General features: G+C 38.3%; 1 protein-coding gene and 1 pseudogene across 5 annotated transcripts in view; one reads left to right on the forward strand and one right to left on the reverse strand.

Annotated features, from left to right (window-relative positions):
- Positions 1–12,653, forward strand: part of LOC139963479 (large proline-rich protein BAG6-like) — a 36,973-nt gene extending 24,320 nt beyond the window's left edge. For all 5 annotated transcript variants that reach the window (XM_071964288.1, XM_071964287.1, XM_071964289.1 and 2 more), the window contains one exon: positions 9,966–12,653. In XM_071964288.1, the coding sequence (XP_071820389.1) occupies positions 9,966–10,223 (258 nt within the window). In that variant the 3' untranslated portion in view covers positions 10,224–12,653. The remainder of the gene's footprint in view (positions 1–9,965) is intronic.
- A 6,193-nt stretch (positions 12,654–18,846) lies between these two features.
- LOC139964398 (U2 spliceosomal RNA) lies at positions 18,847–19,051 on the reverse strand (annotated as a pseudogene).
- Between the last annotated feature and the right edge of the window lie 771 nt (positions 19,052–19,822).

Here is a 19,822-nt window from a genome sequence, read left to right on the forward strand (position 1 = left end):
TGTAGATTTATAATACATGTATTTGGTTGGTCTGCCAGAACATTGACAGAGGTGAGCATTGCTACTCTTTTAAGTGGTTGCTGCATCTTGTATTGAAAATAAATTGGTTAGTGTTTACAGACATCCCATTCTGTCAAGGGGCTTCTCAATGGTCCATTGAGGTACCCATACCTAACGTGATACAAACAGCCTCAATCTTGGCATACCCAACCCCCTTCCTTTCTCCAACCCCTTCCTTCCCCAACCCCTTCCTTCCCCAATCCTTTCCTTCCCAACCCCTTCCATCCCCCAACCCCTTCCTTCCCCAATCCCTTCCTTCCCCAATCCCTTCCTTCCCAACCCCTTCCTTCCCACCCCTTTCATCCCCCAAACCCTTCCTTCCCCCAACACCTTTCTTTCCCAACCCCTTCTCTCCCCTCCTTACCACTTCACCACCTTTGCATCAGTTTATCTATTGGTTACAGAAAAGTATTGACTGTTAGACATAAAGACTTTCAAATTCTCTCATCATCCACTTTGACTTTGTTATGACTAACTATTCCTTCCAAATTCCTTCCTCTGCTGATTTGTTTGACACCTGTTGAAGGTCTCATTTCATGTTCCCTTCATCACACCCTAGAGGGAGATTTGACTAAAATCATGCATAACTCTCTCTTTCTCACTCATAGTTCTGTTTGTATAGCAACATTCAGGCAAACTTAATTATCAGCAAAACAAAATTCAGCCAGCAGCAGTGACAGGTTGTCAAGCCTGTTTAGGAAGCAAGGTGGTTTAGCTATGTTTTCCAAGGTTTTCTCTATTCTGAGGGATTTGGCAGTAACTACTCCACAGTTGTTGACCATAGAAAGACCCTTAAAATAACATTCTTGTATTGTATTATGAAGAGTTTTCAGTGCTCAAATCTTGTGACAGTTCAGTGCTATTGGACACATGGCATAATTTCTAGCAATTCCAAAAGTTTTGGAATGCAAATAGCATTTCAAGACACACATTTGGACACTTCTCTGACAGTGTTTTAAAAGTTATTTTCTTGAAAATCCTAATTTTAAAACAGTTTGTAGAGTTGCCATCTTAACGGCAACTCACTAGCTGAAGTAATAATTTGAGGGAGGCAGTCTTTTTGTGACTTTGGAATGATGGAAGCAATGTCTCTTTATGCTTAACTTGAAAGTCCAGGCTTTCAACTGTGATAAACTGTCTCCATACATGATGAACGAGAAAGCTGTTCAGTTTGTCACCATTTTAACAAGAGGTCAGGGAGTTTCCTCCATTTGCATTGAACCTCATACACCTGTGCCATGCCTTGACGTATCCTCTCCCCCCCCCCCCCCCCCACCAACCCATCCTCCATTATTATGGAAATTGGCAGGTATTACTGCTGGTTTATGATTTTACCTGTGCAACTGATACAGCTGTGTTAGATAAAGGTCTTTAATAAAAACAACTGATGTTTTGTTTTTTAATGTTTAGGCTAGGCCTATCCATTTGCTATGGAGGTGTTGCTAGGCTACTGGAACTGTTTGTTTTGAAAGTAACAGACACGCTCACATACGGATTTAAAGCAATTAAAGCAACAACTACCTCTTTTGAGTTGCTCTGGAAATCCAACCAGCTGCTGAGAAATATTTAGTGAAGAATTTACAGGCATCAATAGATTGCACATTCAATGTTAAAGGTAGAGCTTCACAGAGCCACAAGTTACATCAAGACTCCCACACATGGAACCTAATGTTCTTGACCTCTGCCATTTCCTCCTGTCATTAAGATGTTGCATTTGTTATAACAGCAGGTGGCACCATTGATTGTATTTCTAACATTTGAGTGACATTTTCATTGGAAATTTTCCATGTAACACAGGAATACTACAACAGAACAGTCTTTCGTGTACTATACTGTATTGGCCAGTCAACCAGGGACACAGCGTGATATCAGTTATCACAGCAACAACTTGACTGTTTTCATAGCAACAGTACATTTGTTTCAACCCTGTTAATAGATCCATGGATGTCACAGCTTGCTTGTTGTGGTGTCTGTATTGACAATTCTCTCACCTTGTTTAACGTTTGTTTGTTTTTGTTGTTTATTGTTTTTATTCATATTTCTTGCTTTTTTTCAGTGAATTTGTATTGTATATTGTGCTATAGGATTTTGTAAAAAACATGGCTGCGTCTGCAGCAAGCTGTGCTCGCTGTTGGCCCGTGGTTTTGAATGAAGATTGTCTACAGTCTTTCATACCCAATAAATAATGTTATCATACAAGTGTGAATTGGCTGCAATAGTAGAAAAGGAACTGTTTTATTTTCTTTTTTGATTACCAAAAACAAGCTCCCAGGTGTAGTCCCTAATGAACATGATAATATTTTGCATTATACACCGGATCAGCAAGCAACAGCAATTTCTTCCATTTGACTTCAGCAGCTTTTTCTTAAATTTGAAATCAAAACATTTGATTTTTTCAGTGGCCCGCAAAAGTTAACAATGTAGTATTATAGTGACTAGTAATTTGAATACTTTGGAACATAACTTTTCATTTTAGTAGAGAGTATGTTCTTGTTTTGTTTTTTCTGATTGTGCCTGCGAAATTCTTAAACGGAACCAACCCTTTAGTCATGCTGTAATCTTGAGAGAAAGTTTCACTTTTCAAATCCTTTGTAAATGGCCTACATGTTTGTTATTGTTTAATCAATACTATATTGACAAACAATAGTATGGATAGACTGATAAGACAGTTGAAGATAACTTCCATCAATCCTCATTCTCTGATGGTTACAAGCTAATCCCTCCTTATCTGTAAATTGCTGTATATTTAGAAACCAAAATTATAGCTTTTTTCATCATTTTATTTGATCATATTGGCTTTCGTAACCCTTGGCTGGGATGATGGCGTTCTCAAGAGAGGTTACTGAATTCACCTGCTTGTACAAGTCCAGAATGTTAGTTAGCTTCCTTTTCTTATTGGAAGGAGGGGGGGGGGGGGATCAGTGGGTGGCTGAGATTATCTAATAGAATTGTGCCATCAAGCTAAAGTTCAGAGGTCAACAATGCCTGCTCTAGATACTTCAGCAGGTGGTTGATTCTTAGATTAGTTCTGACGTGACCTTGCATGAGACCTCCTAGGGAGGTTTGCTTTACATCAGGGAGTCTTCCAGCTGAGTCTGTCTGAAATAAGGCTTATTGGTGCAGAGAGGAGAAAGTGCATTATAACACCATGGAGCTACCATCACATGATAACACAAACAACAAAATCTGGATCTCTAAGTGACCACAGATCATAGACAAACTCCCATCACCTTATTATTGGTCTGAAAGATGGTTCTATTTATTTCAGTGTACCTGATGATGGTTTAAGTATTAAACCAGCATTTGATATCTTTTGAATGATTGAGATGATTAAAAACCTTGGAAAATTATGTAGGGAGGGATGCATGTTGTATTGTGTGGTGACAGACCATCAGGAAAGATCACTTCATCAGAATTGCACATTATGACATCCCTCCTCATTCCCCCTTCCTTATTCCCTTGCCTCATGCCCCCTCTCCTTAATCCCTCTCAGTGCAGTAGTCAATTTCAGCGATGTTTTTTGCAGTCAATATCAACTGTACCCTCAGTACAGTAGTGTACCCCTCAAGTAATTCTTTTGAGCTACTGTACAGGCCTAAAATTGAAACTGTTTTTTATAGGGAAAACACAGCCAGGCTCAGCAGTAACAAGCACAGTGGAATGAACCACAATACACCACTGGCATGTGTATATAGTGTTTTGTACAGCGATGTTACTGTTGCTATCCAAAATCTGTGGATCATTGAGTGAGAACAAGAGGTCCTTCTTCACGACACAGTATCTTCAGAAAAACTGTCCAGAAGATGTCTCTGTTTCCATTGGGGTTGTGTTGAAAATTGACTTGTCTTTGCTCAAGATGAACGATAACAACAGAGAAAAAATTCTCTCTTTTTCATATATAGTGTAGTTCATATGTTACCAAGCAACATATGTTTTTAATTTTTCATATAGCACACCGGAAAGTTATAAAATAGGGGAATTAAACATCAATTTTTCGTCTCTGTTGCTGATAAAAATTTAGGAATTTGCAAACACTGCAACGATCTTGAACAGCACTCAGGTCAGTGAATGATGTCACTATGATGATATTTTCTGTAGTGCACTGTACAGTACGGAGCTGCTGTGCATGCATTTCGTGTCAGCATAACTGTTATTTTAATTTTCCAGCGTAATGTTCAAGACTTAAATAGATAATTAATGTCATAGAGTTTCGTGAGAACTTCACCACCTATCTACTAATTTGCAAACACTGCAACGATCTTGAACAGCACTCAGGTCAGTGAATGATGTCACTATGATGATATTTTCTGTAGTGCGCTGTACAGTACGGAGCTGCTGTGCGTGCATTTCGTGTCAGCATAACTGTTATTTTAATTTTCCAGCGTAATGTTCAAGACTTAAATAGATAATTAATGTCATAGAGTTTCGTGAGAACTTCACCACCTATCTACTAATTTGCAAACACTGCAACGATCTTGAACAGCACTCAGGTCAGTGAATGATGTCACTATGATGATATTTTCTGTAGTGCGCTGTACAGTACGGAGCTGCTGTGCGTGCATTTCGTGTCAGCATAACTGTTATTTTAATTTTCCAGCGTAATGTTCAAGACTTAAATAGATAATTAATGTCATAGAGTTTCGTGAGAACTTCACCACCTATCTACTAATTTGCAAACACTGCAACGATCTTGAACAGCACTCAGGTCAGTGAATGATGTCACTATGATGATATTTTCTGTAGTGCGCTGTACAGTACGGAGCTGCTGTGCGTGCATTTCGTGTCAGCATAACTGTTATTTTAATTTTCCAGCGTAATGTTCAAGACTTAAATAGATAATTAATGTCATAGAGTTTCGTGAGAACTTCACCACCTATCTACAAGTTTTTTTAAATGTAATTTGCAACAGCAAAGTAGAAGGGCTTGTATGCACTACTGCTGAGTCAAACATAAAAGTTCCTTGTACTGTACGTCGTTAGATCAAACAGAAAGGTCACATTGAGCTAGAAATACAACCGCATTTGAACTCAATGTCCAGAGTGGTCAGTCAGGCTCACTGCAAGTAATACCTTTTGTGTTTATTCACATGCATGTCTCGTGGTTTGGGATCCAGAAAGAATCATTCTAATTTGTAGCCCAACTTCACGGCGCTCGGCAAACGGTACTTCCACACTGTGCAAGCACAAGTGGCAGCGTGTGGACTACCGTAAGTAATACTTACACAATGTTTTTCGCATACAGACATTTCCTATTCGTTTTACACATTTAAATGGTATGTAGGGTATCAAGACATCTTGGCCACAAAAACTCACCCTAAGTTTTGCATGTGGATTCTCTCCCCGCATAGACATTAGGTTGTTCACGTCTGACATGTCTGCCAGTTCCAACACTTACTGTCGCATTTATCAGGATATATATAAATAAAGTTGCATCAAAGCATCAATCTTTCAAACATGATTTACTTTAGGCTTATAAGCGACCTTGCCACATGCACATTTCAATGGGGCCTAAGATGGCTCTGTGGCCGAAATTTCCGTAATTTTCTTTGGGCAGTCGGCTTCACTAAAACAACAAGAACAAGCGGGATCAATTACACCTAATTAATATTAGACCATTGAATGTCTCACGCAGTATTTCAAATCTCCTCTCTGCCCTTCCAACAATATGTTTACGTTTAAGTTCAAAATCGGTGAGAGGTTATTGTTCCATTTCTGGCTTAAACCCATATTGTTATGTACACTGTTTATGCTGACTTTATCGCATGAGTTTCAAAGTGGGCCTCAAAATTCGTTGATAAATTCATGCTCATTGAAGTAGGCCTATACTGCGCTAAACATGGCCTCCAACCTATCAGAATTCAGTTTCCGACACCTCACTACTTTTACCGCTTCCAAATTAAAAGAACTTATTGTCGAGTCCGCATTTGTTCTATTGCATCCCCCTACTACGGAATTTCTTGGCATTTTGCTAGTGGTTTAGGTTGTTTGTTGCATCAATATATAGTGTAAGTTGTAACTGAACTAACACACTCAGTGCATGCAGCTGAAGTACAGTCTATGCCGAGCTCACTTTGTTATCACAATAATTATGTAATAGGTCACAGTGGATCATGTGATCATCATACTGCTATTCACGAAAAGCCAATTTTTTTTTTATAAATCGACAAGATTAAGATTTTTTTTCAGCATTTCCCAATATCGGATTGACTTCATTTTTCAGATATGTGCGAAAGAAACCAACTAGAATACTTGTGTATTTTTCGGCAATGCTGAGTGGGGAGTTCAACATCAATTTCAGATTTCCTATTTTAAAACATATGGTCACCTTACTTTAAATGGCAGTTAATACTTGTGGTGGTGAGCTTACAATGAAATCACAGTGGTGGGAGAACATCATAAATCAACCATATCCTCTGATGTGAAAGATGTAAAAAGTTCTGAAAGTTTAGTCCAACTCACTACTTTATTAATATCTGTCACCATCCAGTCTGAAATTCCTTAATAAGAAGCTTATTGATATAAGAAGATTTGTGTTTAATGGCATTTAGACTGAACAGGTGTACCTGTTGCTGATTCTCATGGGAGACCCATAGGTCTCTCTTGTGGATTTAACTCCTGAATTGAGGTCACTTAAGGTGAACTTAAATCTTACTGTGTGGACGGGTAGTAAAGATATAATATTTGGAGTAGTGCATTGTTTGATAATGACCAGTGAAATGGATAGTAATTGTTCCTTGCCTGGTAGCTTGTACACTGCATTGTAGAGAGAGTCAAACTTGAATATGTCAAAGGTCACAGGTGGGTTTGATTTGAGAGTCAAATTATTTTCACATGCAGGGAATAAATATTTTCAAACAAGATGGGCCACACATAGATATCATTCCTATATTACAGTTATTTGGAACAAAGGCACAGATTTTTCAGTTTGTTGATAAGACAGCAAATTACTTTTTTATGATAACCTCGTGTTCCTATCACAGGGATTGTTTGGGAGGTTTGTTGCAGCAGTCGAGTCACTTGTCTGTTTGCAAGCTTTTATTGAAGAAAAAATAAAGATATTCTTTGCTGAAACTACTATTTGAAGCTAGCGAGTGTAACCAATTGTCTGGGTATGCGTAGTTCATCTGTCTCCCTGTCTGTGCATCTGACTACACTATTATGCACTGCTCTTGTGCACAAATTATGCTGGCAATTTTTACAGTCATCCTTTGCAGGCTCTGCCATTTTGAGGCATTCAGGAGTTAGATAGCAAAAATTCCTTTTGGGGTCATCTAAACCATCCCTTTGAGAATTAACAAGATGCTTCTGCTTTCAAAGTTCTAGAACATTGATGTCCTTTCAAGTTAAGTAATTGAGCATTGGGGCTAGTCAGGAATTGAAAGTCAAAGGTCATCTACAGGTCGTTTTGGAGCAGTGTATGTAATGCTCAATCTGTATATTCCATATCCATGAAGTCTTTGGTAACCACCATTGTAAAGGTGCACCTAATTGTTTGTTCCAAACAGGGCTACTAATTGTTGTAGTCAAAATTGCTGAAGACTAGGATTAGGGGAATCTACTAGAGCGGCCTTGGTTCTAAATCCTTAGCAGCTAGCACTATCACAGACCTGTGTTGCTGATTATTCCTGAAAATGACTAGTCATGATTTGGTGGCTATGGTTGTACAAGGGTACTAGAAAATCAAAATTCAAATACTCCAAGATCATGTGAATGTCATTGATAGTCTTTCCTACTAAGTGGAAGAAAGCCAAAGTTGTTCCCATTTACAAGAGTGATTCAAATCTAGAAGTATCCAATTATCGACCCATTTCAATCTTGCCTGTATTATCTAAGATATTAGAAAAACACGTTCATGGTGCTTTATCCAAGTTTTTAAATGCATTTGGTCTAATACGATCGTCCCAGTCAGGTTTTAGAAAAGGGCACTCTTGTGAAACTGCATTACTAAAGATAATCGACGACTGGAATAAATCTATTGATTGTGGATATCTTATAGGATCTGTATTTCTAGACCTGAGAAAAGCATTTGACCTAGTAAACCATTATATTCTAATAAATAAGTTATCTGTATATGGTCTTTCCGAAAGCTCTGTTGCATGGTTTAAGTCGTATTTATGTAATAGACAACAATCTACGTGTGTAAATGGTGTATTTTCCCCCTTACTGCCAGTAACATGTGGGGTGCCACAGGGCTCAATCCTGGGCCCGTTGCTGTTTGTTTTGTTTATTAATGACATGGGTCAAAGTATTAATTATTGCAATGCGGACATACATGTATGCAGACGATACAATTCATATGAAGGGCAAGTCTATGGATGATTTAAATACCAAACTTAATGAGGATATAGCTAATGTTTGCAAATGGTGCAAGAAAAATGAAATGGTTATAAATAGTAATAAAACTAAAAGCATGTTGATTGGTTCAAGACAAAGGTTGAAATCCATTCCAAATAACAAATTAAATATTGCCGTCGAAGATTCTATAATTGAAAGTGTATGCTGTGAAAAGATATTGGGCGTAAAAATCGACAATGTATTATCTTGGAATGAACAAGTCGATTCTGTTTGCAAGCTCGTTTCCAGTAGATTGGCTCTTCTTAGACACATAAAACCATTCATTGATACCAATACTTGTATTCTATTTTATAATGGATATATTTTACCGATGGTTGAGTACTGTAGTTTAGTATGGGGAAACAGTAATGCCAGAAATGTTCTCAGACTTAGTCGTTTACAGAAAGCTGCAGCAAGAATTATTCTCAATGCAACATTTGATGATAGATCTGAAGACCTTTTTAAAACTTTAAACTGGTCCTCACTTGAAAAACGTTTAAAATGTAAAAGATTGACAATGGTGTATAGGTCTTTAAATGGTCTGGCTCCACAGTACAGTATGTTGTGGAAATGTTCCGCCACACAAATGATATACATAACCACTCTCTAAGGTCCACCACACGAAATAATTTATTTTTAGAGGGTGGTAATACCCAGTATCACCAGAAAACATTTTCATATCTTGCTGCAAAGGAATGGAACGAATTATCAAAGGAGTGTAAGAATGCCAAGTCTTTAAATACTTTTAAACGTTCTATGCAGGACTTTAACTAATTTATTATGCTCTTAATTTCTTTTAATTGATTGTTCCATGTTGTATTTTATGTAATGTAAATTTTTATTTTCATTGTCGTCTTATCTTAATTTATTTTATTATTGTTATTTTTATTATTTTATATGTTTATATTTTTTCATTTCACTATTTGTTATTTTACTTCAGGGCCTCGGGGGAGATTAGCTTTACGCTAACCGAGTTACCCTTTAATGTTAAATAAATAATAAATAATGATGTTTACAGAGGACATGAACTATTCCACTGGTGGAGCTGTGGACTTCTGTATTCTTATCACATGACTCTCCATGAAAAAAATGGTTGTTTTGAGTTTAATTGTATTTTAATGCTCATGTTTTCAACCAAACCCTCAGAAATCTCTCAAGGGATTGAGTGTGCATGCTGGTATTCATGTGGGTATGTTCTTGTTTGAATGTGAGGGCTTATTAACTAGATATGAGTGTGCATGTTGGTATTCATGTGGGTATGTTCTTGTTTTGAATGTGAGGGCTTATTAACTAGATATGAAATATTCCATTTCACTCTCTTCAAGTCAGAGAAAAAGGTCAGGCCTTCAAAATTCAGGCTATTCACTGTCTAATAGATGCTTGTGGATTTCGTCAGTTGCCAGTAGAAAAAAAAATGACACTTTCTGCCAGTAGACATTGAGAACATTAACACATGATAATAGGTTGGTTAACATTCACCAGTCAAAATGTTAAGATGTTGACTGAGATATTTAAAGTTGACTTGTATTCAATCCTTGCCATACTTAATTTGACTTATGTTATTGGTTTCAGCTGGAACATGACAATCACACCACAGCTGCCCAAGGAACCTCCTCCTTTGTCCGAGAGACCCTACGTAGAGCGGTGGCTAACTCTGGTCTACAGCCGCTGAGTTCCATTGATACGTTACTTCACGAGGCAGAGAACAGCAACGCTATCCAGTCAGCCTGCGATGAACAGATGAAGAGCGCTTTAAAGCAAAGAATGAGGTCTGACCCTGATTATGATCCCCAGAGATTCCCAAGCACTGACAAATACCTGCAGAAGTAGACAACATTAATACCCTGGTGCTGGCTGTACAGTACATGTATGTAAGAATGCAGGCACAGGGTCTATCAAGGAACATGTATGTAAGAATGCAGGCACACGGTCTATCAAGGAACATGTATGTAAGAATGCAGGCACACGGTCTATCAAGGAACATGCATGTAAGAATGCAGGCACACGGTCTATCAAGGAACATGTATGTAAGAATGCAGGCACACGGTCTATCAAGGAACATGTATGTAAGAATGCAGGCACACGGTCTATCAAGGAACATGCATGTAAGAATGCAGGCACACGGTCTATCAAGGAACATGTATGTAAGAATGCAGGCACACGGTCTATCAAGGAACATGCATGTAAGAATGCAGGCACACGGTCTATCAAGGAACATGCATGTAAGAATGCAGGCACACGGTCTATCAAGGAACATGCATGTAAGAATGCAGGCACACGGTCTATCAAGGAACATGTATGTAAGAATGCAGGCACACGGTCTATCAAGGAACATGCATGTAAGAATGCAGGCACACGGTCTATCAAGGAACATGCATGTAAGAATGCAGGCACACGGTCTATCAAGGAACATGTATGTAAGAATGCAGGCACACGGTCTATCAAGGAACATGCATGTAAGAATGCAGGCACACGGTCTATCAAGGAACATGCATGTAAGAATGCAGGCACACGGTCTATCAAGGGACATGCATGTAAGAATGCAGGCACACGGTCTATCAAGGGACAATGTGATAGGGTGATCTGTTTGAGCAAGATCAGTGCAATGTGGCAGATTACTAGCAATGTGACTGTTGTTGCTTGATCAAACACAGTGTAATATCTATCTAATCATGTTCAGACCCCATCCCTCCCCTCCGCCACTCGCCGCCATTTAATTGAAACATCGGCACTAGGTGATAGAGAATGTTGCTATCTATGTGTTTGTTGCGCAATCAGGCAGTAATGGACAAGTATGTATTTAATACCTGTACATGTAATTGATAACACACTATTTAATATATACTACATTGGTTTGTAAAGGTGACAGCTATGGAGCAGTGCCTCATAAACAGTATCGGTATGTTCTTGCTTAATGTAGCTGCTACATTGTTCTTTTTCGGAACTAGTATCTATCAAATTGTCACTGAAGTCGTTAATCAAGGATTAGTATTGTTATGATAGTAGGGGGGGTGGGGGTAAAAAAAACTTCATGGAGAAAACAACAGTTAAGAGGGGTGATTTGTATAAATGTTTGTCAAAAGCAATATTCATGGTTTGACTATTCCGAATCCTTGTTCTCTTCTCTGTATGTAAAATAGAGACAATTTAATTACATCAGTGTAGTACTGAATTAACTTTTGGTAGGACTTATTTCTGTTTAACCTGAGGAGTATTCCAAAATCACCATTTATGTTTTCATGATCAATGTTTAGATGTGAACACGGAAAATCTCAGTTTTATTTTCCCTTCTGTTGGGGATATATTATTATATTGGGATGCAGATCATCAATCTATATGATGCCGGTTCAATATATATATATCCAGTGCATTTTATAATTTGTAAATTTCTAACTTTTTGACCTTGTAATCAATGAGCTGGCAATGCTTCAGAAAGTGCAGAAGTCAACACTGTTCTCCTTATTCATTGGAAATAATTGAATGTGGTCCGTACCACAATACTTATAGTCATTACACTTGCAGCTCAGAGGATTAATTATATTAATTAAGGATAAAATGTAGTAGATACAGCCATTTCACTCCCCCCTCCTGACCATGTTAACAGATCATGTCCTTCCTCAAGCCTCCAGAAAGTAGTCAAAGGAGAAGCAGAAGAAATTGTTCATCTTCTTCTGCAGTCGAAGTTTTATCTAAATGTTACATTGCTTGGTCAAAGTGACAGAAACTTACAATTTACTGAAAATTATCGATTTAACTATTTTTAATCTGGCTGTTTTTCAGCAGCTTTAAACTTTTTTCATGTTATCAGCATTCTTGGTTCAAATCAGATGTGGTCTTATTTCCTATTGTTTTAATGACATGTGACAATACTTTGGGGATGAATGTATAATATTAAACTAGTCGGAGTCCTGCAAGATTGAATATGCAGTTAGATATCTCTTCTTAAGCCAAAGGGCATGCAGACTCTTTATCATTTATTTCTCAAGTGACGTATGCTATACATAAAATTGAAGGTTGGATGCTGTTGTACAAACTTGGCAAATGAAGTTGTTTAACGTTCAACGGAATAATCCTCTAACCAGTTGAGCAGACAACAGGAGTGTGATTCCTCCACAGGTGATTGGCTGTTTCAACAGGTCATGAATATTCATCTTGGTTTTCATTGAGTATTTGTTGAAGTAATCATTTAATTTCTCTACAGTGGATGATCAGTATTGTCCATTTCTTGTTTTAATACAGCTACAGAAACTAACTAATATATATACATGACGTTTTGTTTTTACTTTTACTTGGTCAGAGTTGTTCACAATATTTGGCTTTCATTTTTGTATCATCATCATCATATGAATCACACGTAAATCCAGAGAAGTTTTCAAACAGACCTTGAAGATCTGAAACAGTGAATGTTCCTACCTTGTTTTATTTTTACGAAACAATATCAAATGGTTACCAACATTAGTTTATATGCATAGGTGCAGGTTCCAAACTCAAAACTAAGCTATGCTGTTCATGGTACCTCGGATAAAGTCTAAAGCAAAATAAATTGACACAATATAGACACAAAAATCATCCCCATGCGTTCAAGTCCAATTATACGGGAGGAACCTAGCATACGAGATTATGTACAGAAATGTAGTGCACTGGCTGGGGATAACATTAATATTGTGAGTTTGTGTGCATCGTATTTTTGCTATGTGATTTAGAAATTGCTTAGTCTACAGTGGTTCTGTCTGTTGCACCAGACTTGCCCCCTCCCTCCCCCCCCCCCTGCTTCCTCTCGCCTTTGAAATTCTTTGCACGTCACTGGACTGAACAGCCGAAATGAAACATTTGAAAGTTTGTTGCACATCACTGTGTGCATTTAGAATGGTTCCCTTATTAGTTCCTACACCCTGGCTGAATGGAATAAACACTTGATTACATATTTCTCAAGTTTCTTGGAGATGCTATTGTTCGTAATATACGGTATGTGTTGAGGTGTCTCTCAAAAGGTAAGAAGTTATCAATATGAAAACGAAAACGCTTTTACAGTTCAACTGGAGAGTATTTTCATCAATGGTCAGTTTACGTCACTTTAAGCCCGGCAACTGAGGTGCTAGAAGGGTCTATGCCAGACTCGGGTTATCTTAATGAGAAGAGTGACTGTATATAAATTTCTCTACATATTCCTGTACTCTCATTAAGCTATTATGCGGTCATTGTGCGCCATTAAGGTCACTATGCGCAACGTTGAACTGGGTTATGCTATATCATGTACGAGTTTACACCAGCTGTATAGCTTCCACATACACTGCCGAATATGTGTTGTGCACGACTGACCGTTATTGTCACGAGCTTGCTTATTCCCATCTCGTAGTTGGTAAGATTGAATATGTACCCAATATTTCTGCAGTTTTACGTTTATGTCAAAGCGATGGTATAAAGCGCTCGCACTTATGAAAGGGACGGTTTCATGGCACTTAATAAACTAATAAACAACCATAAGCATCGCATGTGTCTTGACTTTATCCCACCAAACACACAGGCTCATTGGACAGGATGTTCAATATAGAGTTATGACTACTGATACATATGAGTTACGAGATTGAAACCTCAAGTTTGCGGTCGATGCTTTTCTGATTCGACATCCTGTATTCATGGAATAAGAAAGCGTGTACTGAAAGTGCACGAGAAGAAAGTTCATTAGTTGTCACAAATTAGTTTTCGATAGTCGCTGCAAGTCAGAAGTTCAACAATTTTGATAAAGCGAGGTTCATTGGTGCTACGACACAATCACTTACATTTATGTGCACATAACAGGTGTTTCGAAGGCACGCCACCACCCACAGAGTTCGCGATTTAACTCGTTGGCTCTCTTCCCGGGAGATTTCAACACATCTATCATGTATGAAAAATCGGTAGAATATATCAGTATGTTGTCAAGGCAACACTGCGGCAAAACTGCTTGATACCTATCCCTCTGGTTTAAAGGTTGGAGTAATGCAAAAGAAGGCGTCGCTAGCCCCCATACGCAGTCAGTTGAATCTCACAACATTTATTTTTCGTCATTAAAGGGAGTGTGAAGACTCGCGCACAAAAAAACGTTTCATGCCGGTAATCTGACCTAGTTTAGAATGAGGTGTAACAGAAGTGGTAGACACCACCATCGATCCCAGAAAAAAAAACACACAGCTTGTTATTACCGTCGGTAAGTAAACACTAGTGTACAGTCAATACATACAGCTCAATACACACAACACAGTGTACATAGCAGCGATGGACATCTCAGGTCTAGATAAAAGATAACAAGGTATCACTGTCTGCATTTTGTAGCGACAAGGAGAAAACTTCACTTGCAAGCAACGGAAAGTTAACTTTTTTCAGAGCGCGGCACGCGGTTTGGGGCGAGTCTTTCTGATAATCTACATTGAATTTGGCGCCTATTTTCATGGCTCCAAAACGTGCCGTTAAATTTGCCGTAAACTTGACTTCGTTACAGGAGACAAATGCACATTTTTGGTAAAATTGTCCAGATTAGACTGTGCTCTTTTCATTGATACCAAGTTCGCGATTAGAAATACAATAATCTTGTCCATAATCAACAGCGTTATGTAATACAGATGTTAGGACTTTGTAGCCTACTGGCTCTGCGGGTACATGTAATGATGTACATTGCTTTAGTTCGTGGCAAAAGCCAACGTCAAACTGTAGTGTACACAACTCATACTTCATAGTCATGCTATAGCCCTGAAATATAGGAGCAGAAAATGCACATGATTCTTTCACCCCTTTGCAAGCTCCGAAGATAAAGTGTAGCCTAGGAAAAACTTACCTCACACCATGGAGCTATAAACCTGAGGTTTATAGCTCCATGCTCACACTAACCACGGCAAGATACCACCCCTTTTCCATGGTAACGGGTACAATAGCAAAATTTGACTTGGGTATTTTGGTCATATAGATGCAGTTAACCACAGTTTTTCCATAGTACCCTGATACCACAATATTACCATGATTTTTATCACTTTCTATTTCATATAATTATTCACCATTGTTTTGTCTCAAATTTACACTATGTGGACTATGGCATTACCATAGTTTTACCCTAATTAACCACAACTGTACCCTATTACTGTACCAAAATTTTACCCTAAATGTACCATGGTTTTACCCTATATTGTACCACGGTTTTACCCTAAATTTGCCAGAATTGTGTCCCAGTTCGGCACAACAGTTTTCCATACTTGTCTTAATTATAATCAGTACACCACAAATTACCTTAAATTTCACCCATTGGTTGGTTGTATCATAATTTGGCTATTTGAAACATACAACAGAGCAACTCATACCGTATCTCATGATGTCATATGTATATTATGGCATACTATTTTATATGCACCAGATTTGGTCAATATGCTGCAGTGGAAACATGCATGACAACAAAATAAAGGTTAAACAGTTTTACAGTATATGGTATGTACAATTTTTGTAAAGTAAAATAAGTATGCAGCATAATTTTATTTTAAAGGGCTACTGTTGCAAATTTACCATGTTTTACCCCAATTTAGTTTTATCACGCTTAGTTATATAGCATTTCGCGCATTACGTACCAACGTGGAACGGGACAGTCACCACTTTACTCGTAACCGTGTGCGTATTTATTTGCCGTGAACTTGACATCGTTACAGGATGATTTGAAGGGAAAAGGATACTAATTCGTGGTTAAGGAGTTTTTTACAGCGAATATACAAGTTTTCAAATTGGAAATGATGGTATTCATGCCAAGACAATATCTCTAAACAGTTCGAAAGCGGTTAATTTACGTTCGGAAAATACAGCCGAAATTCCCTTTCCACTCTTTTTTTGTTGTCTTTGTCAATAACGATTGGATTAAACACCTTTCCTTCATTAAACTCAACTATTACCAGGCATATAAATTGGTTAAGGTCTGAGAAATTGACCTTCGAAATGATAAGTTTTACCTAATTAAATATTAATGACGAGTGACGTCGAGAAACCCGTGCATATTCTACAAGAAAAGAAAGCACTTTTCGCACCGCTGGGGACTGACTGAATCTTGATACAGCCCTGACGATGATCACACAGTCGCGCATGTATAAGGTAAACTGTTAAAAAAAACGTGACATTTTGACGTATAACATTACTGCACGCCGTTTGTAGAATATCTTAAGGCTAAAATAACAAGAAACGGTATTAAGCATTGTAGCACCCCTAATTTTTTTGGTAAATTAGGAAGTACTAGAATTTAGATTTCCCCCTCCCTGTGATAGGTTCCCCCTACAAATTCTCGGGTGCTCTAGGAGTTCAATGGCCTGTCACTTCATTGCAGGAAGTTGTAATGACTAAATCTGTATTCTTGGAATGACATTGCTTTGTCCTCCAAGTGTACCAGAGAGTAAAACCACCATAACCCATTAGTGAGCTAAGCTGTCCCCAGAGTGAGAGAGACCTTCTGCAAACGGGTGACCCTCTGTTCACCTCTTTGTTGAATGAACTCATTCTCTGGGACTACGTCACTAAGTTGTTTACACCTGTTGTCTTGGTGGTTAATTGAGCAATGTTGGTGTTTTCCGGTAATGAGTAGGCCGATCAGCTGGTTCATTTATCTCCTTATTTGGGCTGGGCAGGAAGTTGTATTGTCTTAGGGTACTGTCCCCTGGCTCTATAAGAAGGCCAGTTTACCAGCGATCTGTGCCACTCACTTGACAGCCCTCAGCCGTCGTTAGGATGTCGGAGACATCATCATTAGAAATTACTCTTTAATTTCTAAACAGGTACGAACCACTTTGTATTTTTCAGAAGTAAGCTTAGTAAGTTTAATAGTAATGTTCAGTTACTCTGTGATGGCTTCAAGCACACAGAGATGTATTATATCTAATTTAATTAAAGTCATACCATCGATTGATATACTTTACCATCCGTTGTGTAATTTAGTATAACTATGTGTTTCATTGATAATGATATATAGCAAATGTTGTTTATCCCATTATGATTATTTCTGTATTGTGTACTCTATAGGTTACACTAAGCCTATATGCTACATGCATATTAGAATTTACCCTTTTGTGAAACCCATATTAGCTGATGTATGTCCTATAGCTCCCTTGGTGACAGTCCTTGTCAGAGGTTGACCCTAAATAGTTTTGCTATACTGTTTGTTGGTACATATGATATGTTTATGAGAGACTTATCATGTAGGGTATATATTGTGTTATGTTATTTTAGTATTTATGCATTTAGTTGTCTATTAGGAACATGCTAGTAATTGGGTTAGGGCAATTAGCACTTGACTGAGACTTACTGCATTGGTGTCCGTCATTGACTGCCACGTCGGCTAGAGGTGTGCTTTATTACTTATAATGCTATTTACTGGAGTCATATTTCATTTATATTTAGCCTTAATGATTAGAGTGTACTTGTTATAGATTGTCCCATATTTTAGTTGGCACTGAGCCCATTGCATTGATTATAATTTTTTACGTAAGTTCGGCCACTCACTTGACAGCCCTCAGCCGTCGTTAGGATGTCGGAGACATCATCATTAGAAATTACTCTTTAATTTCTAAACAGGTCCTTGGTTTGGGTGGGCGTGTCTAAACGTCCTGGTCTTAAGATGCCCCCTCCCCACCAGGCCATGATGTTCCCCGGACTCGAAAGACGGCCGAGCGGGTCTAGAGAGGGAGTGAGCCCCAGCCCCCAGCTATATAGTGGTCCATTCCGAAATTGGATTGATTGTACTTTTATTGTTTAATACCGTTGTTAACCTCCATTTGTTATTTTCTGTTCTGTTCTCTTCTCTTTCTTTAGTTAGTTATGAATATATACCGCATAACTAAACATACGCTTTTGTATTATTCTGTTTGTTTGTATGTTGACCCAGACGAGCCAGTAGTTACAGCAGTAGTAAGGTAGGGTCCTTATACGTCACGAGGCGCATAGTTTATATGTGTGCTTAAGGTCAATCGAGTATCTCGGTGCAGGTAGTTGACCCCATTACAGCCAAAGAACCCCCGCTTCCCTAAAGGCTAATGTCCCCTGGATGGGAGCGATCAACCTGGGGTTACAAGCATGTTCATTCATCGTGAGTTAACATTCAGTAATAGGCGTAGAAGGCGGGGGCAAGTCGGCTGCCCCTCCCCTTCAACAAGATATTTCCGTGGAAATTCGGGCAATATTCTGATATTGTTTCGAGCACTGCAAGAGATAAACTAAACTGCAATAATCTTGTTTGATGAAATTCGGTAGTTACGGAAAACTCAACTTCGGATAGTTAGACTATAACGAGCTTACCCGATTAATTTAACATGATGTTGTGGAGTGTTGACACAGTTCGCACTCCATGTTAACCTTCTCTGGCAAAGACGATGTTATGATATGTATCGCTGTTGGCAAGTTCCTCATAACGAACTCGAATTTCAAAGGTGAGGGCGATCTCACCAGTGCACCCTTCCATATATGGTTACATATGGGTTTTTTAAGGAAAAGTCTCCCATGAAAGAACCTGGACACGAAAACCAAACTACCAAACGGCTGACCCGCTCTCAGCCCCAGTCCCCTTACATCGGTGACTGTGTGATCATCGTCAGGTGTGCATCACCATTCCCCTCGAAAGGGAACAGATACTACACATGATCTTAGCCAAAAGGCCGAGAAGGTTACATTGTTCGTGCAAATCGTTAAGCCCCACCCTCACCCAATCAAATTAGGCTCCTACACCCATGCATTCATTGCCCGTTCTCTTAACTAACAGAACGTTATGAACGTAAAACTAACAGTAGAATCGTAAATTAGCATTCACTACCCGTTGTAGAATAACAGTTGAACGCATTTTCAATTACATAACATTAATTAAGAATAGATTGTAATGGTGGGTGTAATGACATAACTCCCGTTATTTAGTACTTGTGTGAATACACAGTGACACTTTGTAAACCGTTTTGTATCAATTCTCGTTATGTGATTAATGTGCCAACGTATGCATAGATGATGTGTCTAGTTAATCATGCAGGTGTTAGAAATATTGCATTTGATATGAATGAATGTGCTTACTGCTTGAACCCTTTGTTGTTTGTGCTAAACTTACAGTGACAGTTTTCACAATTATTACATATACACGAAGTTGGTACTTACGTCATATATAATTACATTTGATATAGCTGTAAATCTCCTTCAATTAAGTAGTCACATAATGACCATATGTCGTTTCCAATAACATATTAAAGTATAACGGTGGTATTATAATTATTAATGAATTGCAAGTTTCATGTTTATTAAAGTAGGATACTTTGTTATTAACATTGTTCCTAAACCGAACATAACGCCGTGTGTTCACGTACCCGTTTACTGTACCCGTTATAAAATGTCGCACCGAATTTCACAAACCGCTGTAAGTTAAATTACGTTGTTATCGCAGGCCGGTACGGTACTTT

The sequence above is a fragment of the Apostichopus japonicus genome, chromosome 22 (genome assembly GCF_037975245.1).
Source record: "Apostichopus japonicus isolate 1M-3 chromosome 22, ASM3797524v1, whole genome shotgun sequence".
NCBI classification, from domain to species: Eukaryota; Metazoa; Echinodermata; class Holothuroidea; order Aspidochirotida; family Stichopodidae; genus Apostichopus; species Apostichopus japonicus.